We start from the raw sequence: 17,360 nt of genomic DNA on the forward strand, positions 1-17,360 counted from the left end.
ATACACAGGAATTCAAGAGTCTCTGTGTTTTCACCTGAATGACATCACGCACGTTTCCTGCCAGGTGGTGGAGGGGTTCCCAGAAAGGAAGACCTAGTAAAAGGACCCCCCCCCTTACCAGGTTATCTAACATAAAGAAATAAAGTAAAGCTGTCCATCTTCCTAGAAGAGCCAAGGCCCCCAAAGGGAGAAGTTACACAAGAAATTGTCATTGGTATTCACAGTCTATCATATGCTTCTGTAATAACAATAGTACTGATTGATAATGAAATCAATATCAAATTATCTTAGTAAAGTACTAGCCACTATACCAAGAAACACACATACATATACACCAATGTATTTTATATTATCTCTAGAATAAACTTAGACTTGGAGCAATGGTTGGGGCCCAAGAACAAGCCTGATAAATAGTGATGCTTCAATCTGGACTCAGATCTCATTCCCAGACTTCTTCTCCATTCCACTTCATGAGGCTGCCACCCTCCCCTTGGAAGGAGGTCTTAGATGTTGAGTGGCTGGCAGTGCACCTGTGTCTGAGTGAAGTGGTCCCCAACCTTTTTGGCACCAGGGATCCGTTTCATTGAAGACAATTCTTCCATGGACCGGGTGGGGATGGTTTCAGGATGACTCAAGTGCATTACATTTAGTGTGCACTTTATATCTATTATTATTACATTAGCTCCACCTCAGATCATCAAGCATTAGATCCCAGAGGCTGGGAGCCCCTGTCTGAGCTTGTCTGCAAACAGATGCCTTCCAGGCTTGCGGTGAGACCTGGGAAGACCAAAAACATCTGGGACAACGAGCACTGATGAATCAAGCAATGAACACACACACCATTTATGATTTGTAGTTCAGTATTTTTTTTTTTAATTCATACTGTACTTCCATGGCTCTAGCTACTTTACATTAAGATTGGACCGGGAAGCCTTGAATGTTTCTAGGTACTAGCAGTAAGTTTTCAGACCTTGCGCACAGCGCCAGGCAAAGTACAGTTACAGATCCAAATGCAGATGGCCAGACAACTCGACTGCAATCAACCTGCATTCCTTCCCTTGTATGGCCCAGTGCAGGTGTTGGGGACTGGCTGCTCCCTCTGCCTCACCCCACTCCACCCCAGGTCAGGATTATCCAGGGGCCGCAGTGGCCTCTGACCCATCCCTCCCCACCTTGGAGTCCAGGTTGAGTCGGGGGAAAGCACCATGGGTTTGGGAAGATGATATGGTCCATGCAGAGAGTGGTCTGGCCCTAGAGTGCAGGACAGAGCAATGTGGGAGCCACACACTGTTGTTGGCAATGATGGCTGCTTTTATTCAGCAATCTCGGCGCATGGCACCCCAGCCTAGGGCCTGCTCCGCAGACGGAGTCAGCTGTTCCCGCCTGGAGCAGAGGCCCCCGTTCTGCTTCTGCAGCATCTCCTCGTGTTGAGAGAAGCAGGCAGGGCCGAGGGGCAGAGGTGAAAACGTCCTTTACGCCTTCACATGTCGGGTATGTCGTCCGGCATCAAACTCCTCCTGGCAGGCAAGGTGCTTCTCGCCAGCAGCCAAGGCTCCAATCCGGGCTCCCAGGCCTGCTGAGGGCCTCAAGTCACAACAGAAAACAATGCCCAAGACCCCTGAGCTTCGCACAGAACATCGGAACTGGGAGCTGGCTGGGCCCGTCACAGCCATGGCTGGAGCAGGAGTGAGGTAACGAGGTGGGCAGAGAGGTGCAGGGGGAGCTCTCTACACCGTGTGCAAGTTCCTGCTCCACGTCAGGAAAGCAGGGGCGTGAAAAGATGGCCTTCCAGAAAAATGCTCCTCCCGGACCCAAAATCGCATCTTCTGGAAGAAAACTAGAGGTGGAGGGGAGTGCGGCCAGCCCTGCTGGAAGTTGGGGGATGAGGGCAGAGGATGCAAGTGGTGGATGGGGTGATTGTCCCACTGCCTAGAGACGAAGGTTGGAGGAGGAGAGGGTCAGGAAGAGAGGTTCTCAAGCTTCCTAGTGGAGTGGGCAGGTGCAGTCAGGGGACGCCCTGCCACCTGAGGGGAGAGAGGAGAGCGCTAGTTCTCCTGGGGTCCCTGGGAGGATGGGCTGGCCTTGGCCGCTCTGCAGAGCTAAAGATGAAGCATAGAGGGCACAGGAAAGATCCTACTGAGACCACACAGTCCAGAAAGATCCTTCCCCTAATCCGGCCTCTAAGATTTCACCCTAGAGATGATGCCTGCAAACTTATGGACACGGTCAAGCTTGTGTCATGGACACGGCAATGAAGAGAATCCACTTCTCTCAAAGCATTGCTCTAGGTTTCTTGGTCCTCCGCCTTCCTGGTAATCCTAGGTTCTTAGTGTCTGTGTTCTAAGGCAACTCCTTACTTTAGCCAAAGCTCCATACCTAATCCAAACCCCAATGAGGTTGGAGACAAAAGAGAGGTGGTCAAATCAGGAACAACTTCTCCCCACCTTTTGCTCTAGCAAAGAGAAGGAAGGACGGACAGATGAAAGGCTTCAGGGATGGAAGACAAGGTTAGTCCAAGATGGTGTCCTTCTTGCCACCCTCCTCCTCTTCCCAGCTTAGAAAAGTTCAAAGAAAGCAACCCTCCAAAACTAAGACTAGGCCGACAGAGGAAGAAACACCCTCCCAGGTTAACACTGAACAACACAGCAAGCTTGATCTCTCTTTCTCCTCTCCCTCTCCCACCCATTCATTGGACCTCCCTAGTCCTCTTAGCCCTTAGAATAAAGTTTTACTACCCTGGATTTCCCGGGAACTCAGACACTACCCTATGACTCATCTAAACACCAGAGAAGCTCTTGTCCAGAAGGCCCATCCTCTCTTGGCAGGGGGCCGTCCAAGTTTGAGAAAGCCCAGACTGGCCAGGCTCTGACCCAGCCACCTCCGAGACCAGGTGAAAGCTAGAGCTGACCTTAGGACAGTCTAGATCAAGCCCTGAAGCGCAGAGGGCGGGTGTGAGTGTGTGTGTGTGTGTGACTTGTCCAATGGCAGGACCAGGACTCAGGCCAGGTCTCCCGACCCTCTCAGACCAGTGCTGTTACCGAGAGCTCCAAACTGCTAATCTTACTATCCTGCAACGTTACCCCTTTGCCCTAAGATGGGGACGGGGCAGGAGAGAGTCACAGACATGGCTGGCCTCGCCAACACCAGTCTTGTCAATTCCCCCCCAGTCTGTGGGAGTGGACTGCAAACCTTACTATTCTCACCTGCCTAGAAACTGCAAAACCTTTTGCAGAAAGTGCAAACTCTCAAATGTCTCACCACATGATGCAGAAAAACTCCTCTAAGACTGAGTTCTTATGTAGAAGAAAGAAAAAAAAGCCCTGGCGGGGAGAAATAACATAAGAAATGGCAGTTTTAATGCTCCCTTACAAGGCAGGCTGCCAGCCATGAGTTACCATGTCATTTATGTGTTTCACTCCCAAACTGATCTGCAAGGGTGAGGTCCCTTCTCTTTGACAGGTTACTGAGTAAAAGCGAACAGCTTTTGTCTGGGAGTGAACAGAGGTGTTGGTTTTCTCCTGGTTTGAGAAAATGCCCATAAGTGATCCAAGATTCTTAGAAATGAGGCAAGTTAAGAGACGCTTCCCATGGGTACACACTGTCTCCTGTGCAAATCCCCAGAAATCCAGAGGGTTCCTTGCACAGTTCCCTGTCACTGCTTCTGCCCGAGAGGGGCCTGTGAGATGAAGCCAAAGTAAAACAATCCTGCAGAGTCAGGCCTACTTCCACCACTTTATTGCCAGCAAATAGCCCTTTTAAAGTCACCCTGAAGGTCCCAACACACTACTTTTAATAACTGAATAATTTAAATAAATAAATATGCATGGAATAAATTAGAGAATTTACCTTTTGTCCTTTCAAAAGTTTCTGAGAATACTTTTGACTTCTAGCTACTCCAACAAGAAAGTTCCTAGCAACCTGCACTCTTCCTTCTCCTTTGGCTTGGGTCCCATAAGCCTTAATGCTCATCAGGGTCTCCCATTCAAGGACCTGGTCAGGGCTGATCTTGACCTGCTGGCCTGTGGGCACATGCACCCTTCACAAGGATTCCATGCAACTCCATTTCCTCATATCTTCTTTTCTAAACGAGGGCTATCAATTCCAGATGACCCTCATGGAACCTTCTCACCCTATCTGGTTGCAGCATCTTTTGGTCTTCTCTTCCTACCCTTAGGGCAATAACAAGAACCTCTTTTTCAGACAGAATGAAAAGTTAAAAATTCTTTTTAATTGCCAAAGTGGGATGCTCAGGCCAGTCCAAGAGAATATAACATAGCTCTTCTTTTTGGCTAGGTGAGTGATCAACTCTCCCTTCCCTCTGCCTGTTCCATTAAAGAGGTCCGCTAGAACAAGAAATCTGGAAGAGCTCTCCTTGCCAAATTGGTATAATCCTTTCCTGATCAAGAATCTCTACAAGCTCTGCCCGGGGCTGGCAGGATTCCTTGGGTCATCACAGGAAGAAACAGCGGTCAGTGTGAAGGATGCTAAGCATCTGCAGCAGGGCCCCATGAGGTCAGATGAATCACGGGCTCTGTAAGCCAGCCCCCACAGGCCCCGGACGACTCACTTTCCTAACCCATGGCCTTCCTCCTGCTCCTTAGGAATCTCATACCTCTCTGGGGCCAGAGGCCAGCGAAGGTTTTGCTCCTCCTGCTAGAACTTCCACTCCTAGCTCTGAGAAACAGGGTCTGGAAGGGCCCACAGTGGGGCAGACTCAATTGGCTTTTTCCTGCCCAAACCCATGTACCAAGGCCAAATTCATTCCCTCCAAGGCTTAGGTCTTCTTTCAGAGGCAAAGTATCTCAGGTAGTAGACTCCCTTGACTAAGTTGGTTCCTCACTGAGAGGAAATGATGCTGGCAGCCAGAAAGTGTGTGGATGTTGGTGCTCACTACTCAGAGGAGCTCTGTGGTTAGACCCTCCAATCCGTCTGTGGCTAATACATTCACCCTCTCAAACCCTGGAGGTCCTAGAACACCCTGATTCACCCTAGAAATCAAATGACAGCTCAAAGGGAAGGGGTTAGAGCCACAGACCTGACTTGCTTACAATCACTAAAAGAGAAGTTTAACAAGATCAAAAACGCTCCACCCTGACTAATAAACAATGTGCTCTTAGGGCACAGAGGAAAAATAGGGCTTTAGGCACTAAAAAGTGACACTTCACCCAGATCCAGCCTGGGAAAAGACCAGAGAGAAGGGGGTGGGGTGGGAAAGGAAGAAACCCCCACCCTTATTGGGTCCACACCCCACGCAGGTTAGAGGAAGGGGCAGGGGTAATGGAAGAGGATGCCCTTCGTCAGAACACCAGCCCTTAGGAGCCTGCAGCCACAAAGCCCAAACCCTTCAGAGACGCCTGCCCAGCCAGCCTGTGGGACCCCTCCACCAGACTCGTGGTGTGCAGTCCACGCACATGGGGCAGCCTTGTATGGTGGAGCTTAGATGGGGCTCCTGCCCTGGACGCTTCCTCATGCCCAAGAGAACACCTTGGGGGAAGCGCGGGGTAGGGAAGAAAAGATTCTCTTCTATTTTGGAAACAAACCAAAAGGGGATTCAGGAACGAAGCACCTTAAGCAATGCCCCCCTTGAGACCTCTTCTCGCGACCCCAGGGTCTTCACAGGCACAACTTTGGCTCGACATCTCCCTTCTCAGAGCCGAGACTGGTCAGCAAGGGAAAGGGTGGGGACGACAGGATGGGGAGCAGGAGGGTCGGGGGAGGTCGGTGCTGAGAGGCGGTCCCTGCCCTCCTCGGCGCTCCGCCGGCCAGCGCAGGGGGTGGCCCTGCTCCTTCTCCCTGGTACATAGGCATTAGCTCTTTTTAAAATCTGTATATAATATATATATTTATATCTGTATATATATATATATTTATATATATATTTATATGGTCTCTGTACACGTATTGCACAGGCCTCCTGCAGCCACCCCAGCTCCTGCCTTGTCAGTGGTACCGGTTCCTCTTCTCCTCGCTTTCTGACATGTAGTCTCGGGACCTGATGCCATTCTGAAGATTGATGAGTGAGTCCTTCATCTGTAAGACAAGGAAGTGCACCCCAGCCCGGGTTTGTGCCCTCAACTGGGCTTCTCCATCCAGCAGCACCCACCGCGCCTGAGCATGGGAGGTCCCCACGCCAGGGAGCTGAAGGGGGTAGGCTCCTAAAACAGGGAGGTTCTCCAGGGACACAGTCTCAGGGCAAAGGGGGACAGCTGATCTATTAATAGCACTGGGCACCCCCAGGGTAAGGGTCGCTGTGTCATTGAGACCCCCACTTCCCCATGGTCCTCCTTGCTCTGAATTAAGAATTCTCTCAAAGTTTCCATTGCTAATGGGACCTGCATACAAGGCCACTGGCTCGGTCTTCTCCTCACTCAGCTTGGCTTCCTGCTGATCCCTGAACAGTTGCCACACTGTCCACCCCAGTTCAGATACTTCTTTCTTGCCCATCAATCGTATGCATCTACTATTTTTTTAATAAAGTTTTTTTTTTTTTGGATATGGACCACTTTTAAAGTCTTTACTGAATTTGTTACAATATTGCTTCTGGGGACTTCCCTGGTTGTCCAGTAGCTAAGACTCTGCACTCCCCATGCAGGGAGCCTGGGTTCAATCCCTGGTCAGGGAACTAGATCCCGCATGCCCCAACTAAGACCCAGCACGGCCAAATAATTAAACAAATAAAAGTAAATATTTAAAAAAATACACTGCTTTTTTTTTTTTTCTTGGTTTCTGTGCCATGAGGCATGCGGGATCTTACCTCTCCGACCGGAGATCAAACCCTGTACCCCCTGCACTGAAAGGAAGAGTCTTAACCATTGGGCCACGAGCGAGGTCCCTCACCCAACTACCGTGAAGGCCCAGAACAAACCCAAACTCTCTCTGGCTCACAGCCATCTCTCTCTCCTGGCCTTTCATGTACCACTCCCTAGGGTTCTGCACTGTAGTCATCTTTAATGTCTTTGTTTCAGGCGTGTTGAGACTACACTGTCCTATCCTTCTTTTATTCACCACGGGTGCTAAGCAGGGAGCTGAGGAGGCTCCTAGCTGTACCCATAAATCCCAACTGAATTTCTTAACCTCCTGTAAGAAACACACTCATCCCACATCATGGGATGGAGTCTACATGGGGCACTTCCAGCTAGAGGACCCTAAAATGAGGTCCACCACAATACAACATGTTTCAGCCCTGGCTCTGGAGAAGTTGCTTTGTTACAGCCCAGGACAGAGAACATTTCATGGGTAAATAGTTAAGGATTTTGAGAACCTCTGATTTCTCTGCTTAATCCACCACTTTCTTCTCTTTAGTTCTCCTGTATCCTCTGCTCAGTAGGGATGAGGGGCTCCTTAATGTTCTTTTAAAGGGAATGGAATGTTGGGAATTCCCTGGCAGTCCAGTGGTTAGGATTTGGTGCTATCACTGCCAGGACCTGAGTTCAGTCCCTGGCTGGGGAACTAAGATCCTGCAAGCCACAAAGAGTGGCTAAAAAAAAGGAAAAAAAAAAAAGAGGGGAACAGAACAAGACATTGATTTTTTTTTAAAAGATTTTTTGATGTGGACCATTTTTAAAGTCTTTATTGAGTTCGTTACAATATTGCTTCTGTTCTATGTTTTGGATTTTTGCCTGCAAGGCACATGGGATCTTAATTCCTTGACCAGAAATGAAACCCATAGCCTCTGCATTTGAAGGTGAAGCCTTAACCACTGAACCTCCAGGGAAGTTCCAAAACATCAACCTTAATGGTTGTAGAGTCGAGTCTGCACACATACTAAGTCGCTCAGTCATGTCCCACTCTGCAACCCCATGGATGGCAGCCCTCCAACCTCCTCTGTCCATGGGATTCTCCAGGCAAGAATAGTAGAGTGGGTTGCCATTTCCTCCTCCAGGGGATCTTCCTGACCCAGGGACTGAACCTGCATCTCTCGTGTCTCCTGCACTGGAAGGCGGGTTCTTTACCACTAGCGCCACCAGGGAAGCCCACAGAGTCGAGTCTACCAGGCTATAGATCTGACGGCCCCAAGCTCCTCCTGAAGGAGACCTGCCCTGAACAGGATTCCACGGCTAGAAGAGGATCAGGTAATCCAGTGACTGCCCCCACCCCTTTAATTCCTAAGTCCCTCACCCCATGCATCACCTCATCACCCTGGGAGCAACTTTCAGAGACGGAACCGCAGTCCTTCGAAGCAGCCCATTCCATTTCCGGACTCTAACCATAAGGAGTCTGCTTCTAATTGATGACTCAAAAATTCGATACCCTGTAACTTCTGGCCCTAGTTCAGTCCCCTGGAGGCTCACAAGCAGTCTAACCCTTCTAGCTGTTTGACCCCAACTTCTGAAGACTGTTCTCTTCTGCTCACCCACCCAGTCTTCCCTGCTCCTGAGCACATCTTTAATTCTATCAATCTTCCTGATGCGCCAGAGTTCCAGACTCCTTGCTATGCTGTCTACCCTCTTTTGATTAAAAAATGCCCTCCTTAAACATGGCTCCAGTGCTCTGATACGTGACACTTAAAACCCACTGGGGTTTCCCAGGTGACGCAGTGGTAAAGAATCTGCCTGCCAATCCAGGAGATGCAGAAGACTCGGGTTCAGTCTCCAGATTGGGAAGATCCTCTGGAGAATGAAGTGGCAACCCACTCCAGCATTCTTGCCTGGAAAATTCCATGGACAGAGGAGCCTGGTGGGCTACAGTCCATGGGGACACAAAGAGTCAGACACAACTGAGCACAAGCTAAACCCATTAAACTGGATCCTGGTAGTTGAATTAAAATTCTCTCTCCTTAACTGAGAACTAAGAGACCAAACCACGAAGGAGACAGAAAATTTAATATTAATGAGTGCCTATGTGGCATCAGAGCAAATGTGACAGCAATTTCATGAAGCAACGATTACAATTTCCATTTTATAGATGAAGAAATGGAAGGTCACTGTTACTAAATCCTTTGCTTAAGGTAAAAAAACTAGTTAGTGGCAAGGGTAGGATTCCACCTCTGTCTGATAAAATGAAGTTATTGATTTCACCCTAGGAGGACTTTCTTAAATAGATGCATCTAATTTTCAGACAGCAGGAGGCTCTCAGAACAACCTCAGAGGAAAAGCCATGTCCTGAATGCTGTGTGTTGTGTCTGTTTTGAGGGCAGTAGGTGGTGAAGGATGAATAGAACACATCCAAAGGACTAGAAAGACATGCCCTCTGGGAAGATAAATCTCTGTAAAAAGGGAGCTATCTCTTTAAATGCCTGTCAGATGGCTATGGCTTAGCAAGAAAAAAAAATAGTTTTCCTTCCATCTAACCTATAGTTTTTTCTTCTTGCAAATCCACTGTGTTATTTCACTGATGTAACTTTGGGGAACCCAGGTGTTTCCAACCATGCACTCAAGGATGGCTCTAAAACAAGAACCATGGCTGGCCTGGAGAAGAACGGATGGAGGAGAAGGTCTGGGGGATGGAGACAGTGCTCCTCTCAGAGCGCAGGGAAGATGGTCCACGTCTAGCAACCGGGGCAAGGAGGGCAGGTAGGGGCGTCTCACCTGGTCAAGAAGCATCACCGAGGATTTGATGATCTCCCTCCATTTCTGGAGCTCCGTATCGTGGTACTTTTGCTGGGACTCTAAGAGCTGGGCCCACTCTGTCTGGGACTGGGGTAACCTGTGGGGTAGGAGAAGGGGTACCCCACCAGCTGGAGTTATGTCCTGTGAGCCCAGACCCCACATCAGAGCACTCTGTCCTGCACAGGGTCTCCTGTGCCCCAAATCAGAAACAGACTAAACGACAGGGACAACTGCCAGAGCTCAGCCATGGACTCACTCCCAAGGGTTACCCAACCCCCAGCGAGGGCAGCAGGGCCGTCCCAGAGACTGAAAGGCAGGAGCTGAGACATGGAGGGGAGCAAGGGAAGAGGCTGGGGTTACCTTTCTTGGAGCCGGAGACCCTGCCAGGCAGTGAGGGTCTGGGTGGTGTACTCCAGCATCCAGAGTTTGTAGAAGAGCATCATGTTGAGGATGACCAGCAGCACCAGACTGGAGGAGATTGGGAGAGGGGGCGGGGGGTGGAAACAGCAGCCATGAGGTGGAGTCCAGGCGGGCCCCCTCCCTCTCAGAGGCAGGGATGCACCCCACCCCAAAGGCCACCGTCCTTGACCACTGGGTCACCTGAAGCATCGCAGTGAGTGAGTAAGTGAGCTGGGGGAGGTGCAGGGAGGAATGCAGCAAGGGGCAGAGACAGACAGAGAGAGACACGCACTCTCGCCTGGAGGGGCCGGGGCACAGCAGGAGGACGTGGAGGGGTGTGGGGGTGAAGGCCTCAGAAGGAGAACACACAATCACCCAGAAGTGGGTACTGGGGGAAGAGAGGAGGATGAAGAGGAAAAGAGATGATGAAAGAAGCGATCAGAGAGTCAATACCTGAAACAGATCCTAATGGGAGCAAGGAAGAAAAGGGGGGGAGGCAGAGGTTAGAAATAAGACGAGTGTGGGGAAGGGGAGGCTGTGCTTAATTTGAGCCAGAGAGACAGTGAGAAAGAAACACCAGGAGCAGAGGAAACAGCAGATGAGGACAGTGAGCGAGGAAGGGATGGGGGCAGCTCTAAGTGGACCCTTGGTATTTCAAGGGAGATCAATTGAGACAAGTTTCCTCCTACCAACCCGAACCCCGGGAGGAATTTCAGGGGGGTTCCCAGCTCTGACTCCCAACACCTCCCAGCTCCTCTGTGCATCTGCCAGAGCCCCATCGGGGGCATGGGGACCAGCTGAGGCTTCCCAGGGATAGGCCGGAGCTATGAGGAGACAGGGAGCTAGGAGGATAACCAGGGGTCGGACCCAGTGGGAAAATGGAGAGTCACCGAGGGCCTGAGAATTCTCTCCTCTAGGCCTCAGTGGCCTCAAGCTTCACGGGATAGAGAGATGAAGACTCTGGGACAGATAGGACGTAGACACGCAGAACTGGGCACAAAGCCTAGCTCCTGGCTTTGAGGCCTCTTAACTTCCCATCAAGCTTCCCAATAATACCCACTCTACTGGGGTGACTCTGAGCACAGAGTGGGTGTACGTGAAGCCCCCCATGGAAGGGATGTATGTGAAACCCCTCACAAGGGGTGTGGTTACTTTCATTAAAGGAGGAGGTCCAGACACACAGGAAAAGGAATGAAAAAAATGGGAAGATAAATAGATGGAAAAAAGACCAACAAAGAAAAGAAAATCTATGCCACGTCTCTGATCTTTCAAAATGTGTGGTACAGGTGGCATGTGTTTCTGTGTTTCTCACCCTGGCTTCCAGCACTCTAGAAGGCTGACTTCCTTAAAGGGGCGGCTACAAATCCCTGGGGATACTCAGCTGTGTTCTTGGGGCTCTCTGAGCTCTCCAACAAGGACTTCTAAGTGATGTACTGCATCTCAGTGATACCACCTTTAATTGCACCAGACATCTGGATCTTCTGAAAGCCACCTCTTCAAGGTGTCCTACAACCACTTTAGCACCTGCATTTGGGATTGTGCTTACAGTCTTGTCTGTGCTCAGCGGAGGCCAAGGGACACCCCTCGATGTGGCTCAAGTGAAGGCCTGAGGGTGGTCTAAACAGAGAAAAGATGCGAGGGCTGGATGGCCATAGGGCAGGCTTACGGTGGTGTGGGCCACTTAGACAGACACCCTGCACTATTCTCGAAGTTTCCACTTGCACGCTGGGAGCAGACCCACTGCCTGGACGCTCTAGGGTTGAAAGATGAGGTGTGAATATCCTAAACTATCAGCGCTCCAATGTGACGTAATACACTATACAATTTACTCAGGCCACCTGATCTTCTCTACTTACAGCAAAACACAGAAGGAGCTGCAAGATAGCTAACCCAAGGTTAGAGTTTTCTGTTAAGCAAACCCAACATCAGAGATTCAGTTTTAATAGTGGTAGGAACGACATCAAAATGCTGCTGCTGAATGTGGATTTTTACTGGTCTTACAGTTGTCTTTGTATTTACTTTTGTAAAAGTATGTGGGCTGCTTATGCCATAGTCATAGTCAGAAGACTTGCATCTATTTTTATGTTACATATTTAGGTATGGTAAACAAGAGAGCCCCGCTCCTGACACTCACAGGGCCCCCCTTGCTACCTGGTCCCTAGGTCTGTCCTCAGCCCATTTCCCCTCTCACACTCCGTACTCTCCGCCATGATGGTCTCGTGCACACCATGGCTTTGATGCTACTGACAAATGAACCAGCAACTGCAGCCTAAACTCCCCCTCTAGGCTCCAGGTCCACACTGACAACTATTTATCTGTCACGTCCATTTGGACAACCTCAGAAACACGGGACTGATAGCACCTTCCGCAACATCTTTTCACTAAGTTCCAGGTTTCTGTCCACGACACAACCCTCACGGGCATGTGGACCCGAAAGTCCTCATGCTTCGCTACATAACCAGGTGGCACAAGCCTTAACCTCTGGGCCCTCTCAGCCCCCGGGCCCTCATCTCAGCCCGACCAGCCCCTCCCGCTGAGATCACTGCCATCTACTCCACTGGCCTCCCCGCCTCCCATCTGTTCTTGTCTATTCTATACACAATGCTGCCACCAGGGTGATTTTTTTGAAAGTGCAAATCCAGCCATGTCAGTCCAGGGCTTCTTTCCGAGTTTCCTGGTGGGCAGAGCTGTGTGCCTGCTTCTGTGTTTCTGAAAACGCCTCAGTGAAGGCATGAAGGCTGGGGCGTGGGGTGGGCGTCACAAAGCAGGACAGGGCTGCAGACGGCCTAGTGCCCGGCGCACACCTGAGAGGCCGGCATCTGGGCAGCTCCCGAGTCCCCAGCTCCCTCCGCCGTGCCCCCACATCCCCCAGCAGGAAGGGCCAGGCTGCCAGGCAGTGGCCCAACCATGCGGAGGAGCGGTCGGCACGCAGCAGCCTGAGCTGCTCCTGCCCAAGGCGGACGAAAGTCCTCAGAGCAGGCTCTGGGCTGACACTTCAGAGCGCTGTGTCCCCCCACTTTGTGAGTTAGTTACTCAGTCATGTCCGACTCTTTGTGATCCCATGGACTGTAACTGCCAGGCTCCTCTGTCCATGGGATCTCCCAGGAATGGGTAGCCATTCCCTTCTCCAGGGGATCTTCCCTACCCAGGGATCAAACCCAGGTCTCCTGCACTGCAGGCAGATTCTTTACCATCTGAGCCCCCAGGGAAGCCCTCCCACCTCACAGCCTCATTTCTCTCAACAAACTTCCTGTGCAAGTTACTGAGTCCACAGTTTTATAGCTTATGGCAATGATTATACATTGCTTACAATAAAATAAGCATGCACTTCTCCTGGACTCCGGGCATCGATTGTGTCTGGCCGCCCAGTCAAAGGCTGGGCCCGTAAGTGTACACTCCCAACGCCTAGCACAGAGCAGACACTCAGAACACCTATCACAAACAAAAGAATGGGCTCCTAAAATGTCTGTAGCATCTCTGTATTAGCATTTATCCAGCACTGCAGTAAGCATCAATTCCTGCCCGTCTGACCCACTTGAAATTGAGTTCCTGTCATGGATGCTGTAAGCAGCATTTTCTTCTGAGTCCTGAAGGCCTAGCACACAGTAAGCACCGAATAATACAGAGAAAAGCAGCAAAGAGGCAAGAAGTGACAGACAGAGCAACCGATCTGGAGAGAGACCAGAGGCGAAGGCAAAAACCAGGGCAGCAGCGAGGGTGTTTGAACGCCTGAGGACGACAGATGGGGAGGAGGCGGCAGGCGAGAAAGGAAGGGGTGGGGGCAGGACTGGGGGAGAGCTGGAGTCCCTTACACACAGCTGATAACCAGCAGCAGCTTGGACACGCTCTGCAGGTGGAAACCGTTGGGGCTGTCCTCGGGGATGTGCCGCGTCTGCGTGGAACCTATGGGGAGAAGGAAGAGGCCGTCAGCACGTGGCCCGCGAGCCCGCCGCCAGCAGACACGAGGCCGGTCCTGCACAAAGCTGTCCATGATGCTGCTGTCTCGGAAACCATGTGCTTCGTGGACAGCCCTCAGCCCTCTGAAACTAGAAGGGAAGTGACTGAATGGCTGAGAAAACCACCCGACTCCTGTAGCTGGGACCTGCAGATGCAGGACAAAGAGACCTGCAGCCGTGGAAGGCAAGCAGCACTGGGCTGGGCCAGAGGCAGCTTTCAGCGCTGGCTTTATTCCTAACCGGCCACGTGATGCTGAGAAAGTCACGTGAATGCTGAGGGTCAGTTTATTCAAATGAGAAGTTAGTCAGAAGTCCTGTATGTAAAACACACAAATAAGATGGGAGTGTTCCAGCTGAAGCCGGTCGAGGGACACGGAAGGCTGACACCCTCCTCCTTCCCCTGCCTCTTCTCCTGCCCCAACCAGCTCTGATCAACACCCCAATATCCAGGGAGGGGGGAGCAGAGCATAGTCTGAAAAACCCCCGCTGCAGGTTTCCATGACTGAGCAAAGACAGGAGGGTGTGAACAGCTCCATGGGAGGAGGGAGACACCTTGGGAGGAGGAGGCCACCTTGGACCCCCAGACCTTTGTGTTATGAGGTAACCAGGAGGGGGCCACCTTGGACCCCCAGGCCTTTGTGTTACGAGGTAACACTGGGGTCTGAGCTTCAGCTTCTCCCGGAGCCTTTCCTGAGAACTTGGAAGCTTCAGGCTCAAGCTCATTCAGGGAGCCATGGAGCTCAGGGAACATGGAAGCAAAAACTCAAAGACACTTTTGTTCAACAGAGCATGTACGGGGGTACAGGAGGGGCTGGGGAGCTTAAGGGCAAAAGGAAATAGCAGAGCAGGGGTCCCCAACCTCTGAGATCTAATGCCTGATAATCTGAGATGGAGCTGATGTAATAACAGTAGGAATAAAGTGCACAATAAATGTAATGAGCTTGAATCATTCTGAAACCACTCCACCCTCCACCCCAGTCCATGGAAAAATTGTCTTCCATGAAACCGGTCCCTGGTATCAAAAAGGTTGAAGACCACTGCAGTACAGTATCCAGAGCCTCAGACTTCATGAGTCGTGAGCCAGGCATACCCAGTCCATCCCAGGTTGCAAGGTGAGTGTGCACGTGTGCCTGGTACAGGCAGGGAGCTCTGCCCACAGCCCCGAGACGCCCACCGCTGCCCCCACCTGGCACGCACCGGCCACGTGTTTGATCCTGTGGCCCACGTCCTCATCAGTGGGCGTGGTGACGGGACTCATCACCTCCTCCAGATGCGGCACCCGCAGGTGGGCATGGGGCCGTTTTCTCCTCCGCACCGTGGGGGGCTTGCTGGCCTTCTCTTTGGGAGACTGTCTGTGCATCTCCGCCAGGTAGGCGCTCTCTGTCTTGGTCAGCTCACTCTCTGTCGGGGTCAAAAGACCACGTAAGAGGCCACGTGCCCTTGCCTCCAACCTAACATACTGACCTCCGGAGCAGCTCTGTCCACTCCTAGCTGAATGTCCTCCAAAAGTACCATGTTCCCATACCGGACTCTGGGGTGTTGCCTGGAAGGCGGGGGTCCCTCAGGGATGCCCCTGAGCCCTAGAAAGTTCTCTTGGGACCCAGTGCAGCCCAAAGCCCTCTTCTGGGTCACTCAACAGTGTGTAGGCAAAGGCTTCCAACACACCCTCACATATGCAACTCGGGGTGCGTCACATTTCCCAGTGGATGCCTTAGATGGCTATTTCCTTCTCATAACAGTATTACCACCAGTGTTTCTAGATCTCAGGCTCATTCTGGGGGGGTATCATGGATCCTTTCAATTGTGGTTTAGTCGCTAAGTTGTGTGCGACTCTTTTGTGACCCCGTAGACCACAGCCCTTCAGGTTCCTTTGTCCATGGGATTTCCCAGGCAAGAATACCAAAGTGGCTTGTCATTTTCTCCTCCAGGGGATCTTCCTGACCAAGGGATCGAACCCATGTCTCCTGCATTGGCAGGCGGATTCCTTACCACTGCGCCACCAGGGAAGCCCACATGTCACGATTACAATCTCATAAAGGCTGCAGTCAGAGTCTCTTGAACATGCACATGTTCACATACATGGACCCATTTCTGGGCAGACTCAGGGGCCCCGTGAAGCACCCTCCACCCACCCCCGCCTCCCACTCCCTGAACGGGGACAGAGGGACGGTTCACCCAGCAGCATCAGCAGGTGCTCACCCAGGTGGCGGAAGTAGTCCTCTAGCCCACTCCAGAAGTTCTTCTCGATGAACGTTTTCACCAGCCCCCAGGGCTGTTTCCGATAGCGCAGCTCTGTGGAGACCCTGAGGAGCAAACCAGAACTAAGATCAGCCCCTTCCTGGGTGGACCCTCCTCTGCTGGGAACAGGAAACTTCGGGTTTAAGGTCAAAGCAGCCTCACGCTGCCCTTTACAGGTTTGCATCCAGGACATCATGTGATTTCCCTGGGCATCCCGGGAGGCAGGTGAAGCTAGTGGGGTTATCCTTATTTTAGGGATGGGAAAACTGAGTCTGAGAATTTGTAAGCGGACCAAAGATTAACATGAAGGGTCCTGACTCCCAGCTCAGAGCTCGCCCGTGACGCCATGGGGCCTCCTCCTGGGAGGGCCCAGGGCCCTTCTCTCTTGTCTCCAGAGACTTCAGGCCCAAGGCAGAGTCTTGGGCTTCATGGCTTCCACCTTTAAGAGTTTCATTGGCTGCCACCTGCCTCCTGCCTTTCCACCTCCCCAGCACTCTGCCAGCTCCTGCTCTGCCCGTGGGCCTCTTGCCGCCTGGTCTCCTGCAGCATCAGCTCCTGCTCCTGCTCAGCCGCTGCTCTGCTCTCCTGAGGTTCACTCTTACTGCCGACACTCCCCACATCTAAGGCTGCCGGCTCTGCCCTCACGAGGAAGAAGAAGGGACCCCACCCCAGTCTGATGTGTGCACGCCCGTGGCCCCTCACCCCACTCCCAGCAACCACTTCCTGGACTAAGGGTGGGCTCTGTGGGGGTCTAGCTGGACAAGCAGCTACCTTTAAGGGAGCTGGGCAGAAAGGACATCCAGGTGGATGACCCTCCAAGGAATCTGGAAGTGAGGAACACAGACCCTGCAGGAGAGGGAGAGAGGGGCCAGAGGGAGAGAGGGGCCAGAGGGAGGAGAAGGAAGGGAGAGGGTGGGGGAGAGGGAGGAAAAAAGGAGAAGGAAGGAAGGAGAGAAGGGAGGGAGAAGGGAGGAGGGAGGGAGGGAAAAGAGAAGAGCGGAATGGGAGGGGCTGCTCTCACAGAAGCCAAAAAGGATTTTTTTTTTTAATTAGAAGATGAGAAAGATTCAGACCCTTTTCTGAGGTGTGGGCATTCATTTAATCTTCCTGACTCCCCAAAGACCCCCCTGCAGCCTTTTACCAAACTCCTATTCTATTTGAATGACAAGAGTGAATTTCTGCTCCTTAAAAGATTTTGGTCTAAGATACAGGTACACGA

The 17,360-nt window shown here is 51.6% G+C and overlaps 1 protein-coding gene across 8 annotated transcripts in view; it reads right to left on the reverse strand.

Moving 5' to 3' along the window:
* Positions 1-842: 842 nt before the first annotated feature.
* The window catches only part of GRAMD1B (GRAM domain containing 1B), a 184,639-nt gene continuing 168,121 nt past the window's right edge, over positions 843-17,360 (reverse strand). For all 8 annotated transcript variants that reach the window (XM_070473453.1, XM_070473452.1, XM_020904939.2 and 5 more), the window contains 6 exons: positions 16,103-16,206; positions 15,101-15,304; positions 13,760-13,850; positions 9,909-10,016; positions 9,528-9,645; positions 843-6,030 (listed from right to left, as the gene is read on the reverse strand). In XM_070473453.1, the coding sequence (XP_070329554.1) occupies positions 5,941-6,030; positions 9,528-9,645; positions 9,909-10,016; positions 13,760-13,850; positions 15,101-15,304; positions 16,103-16,206 (715 nt within the window). In that variant the 3' untranslated portion in view covers positions 843-5,940. The remainder of the gene's footprint in view (positions 6,031-9,527; positions 9,646-9,908; positions 10,017-13,759; positions 13,851-15,100; positions 15,305-16,102; positions 16,207-17,360) is intronic.

Source organism: Odocoileus virginianus, chromosome 10, assembly GCF_023699985.2.
Source record: "Odocoileus virginianus isolate 20LAN1187 ecotype Illinois chromosome 10, Ovbor_1.2, whole genome shotgun sequence".
NCBI lineage: Eukaryota > Metazoa > Chordata > Mammalia > Artiodactyla > Cervidae > Odocoileus > Odocoileus virginianus.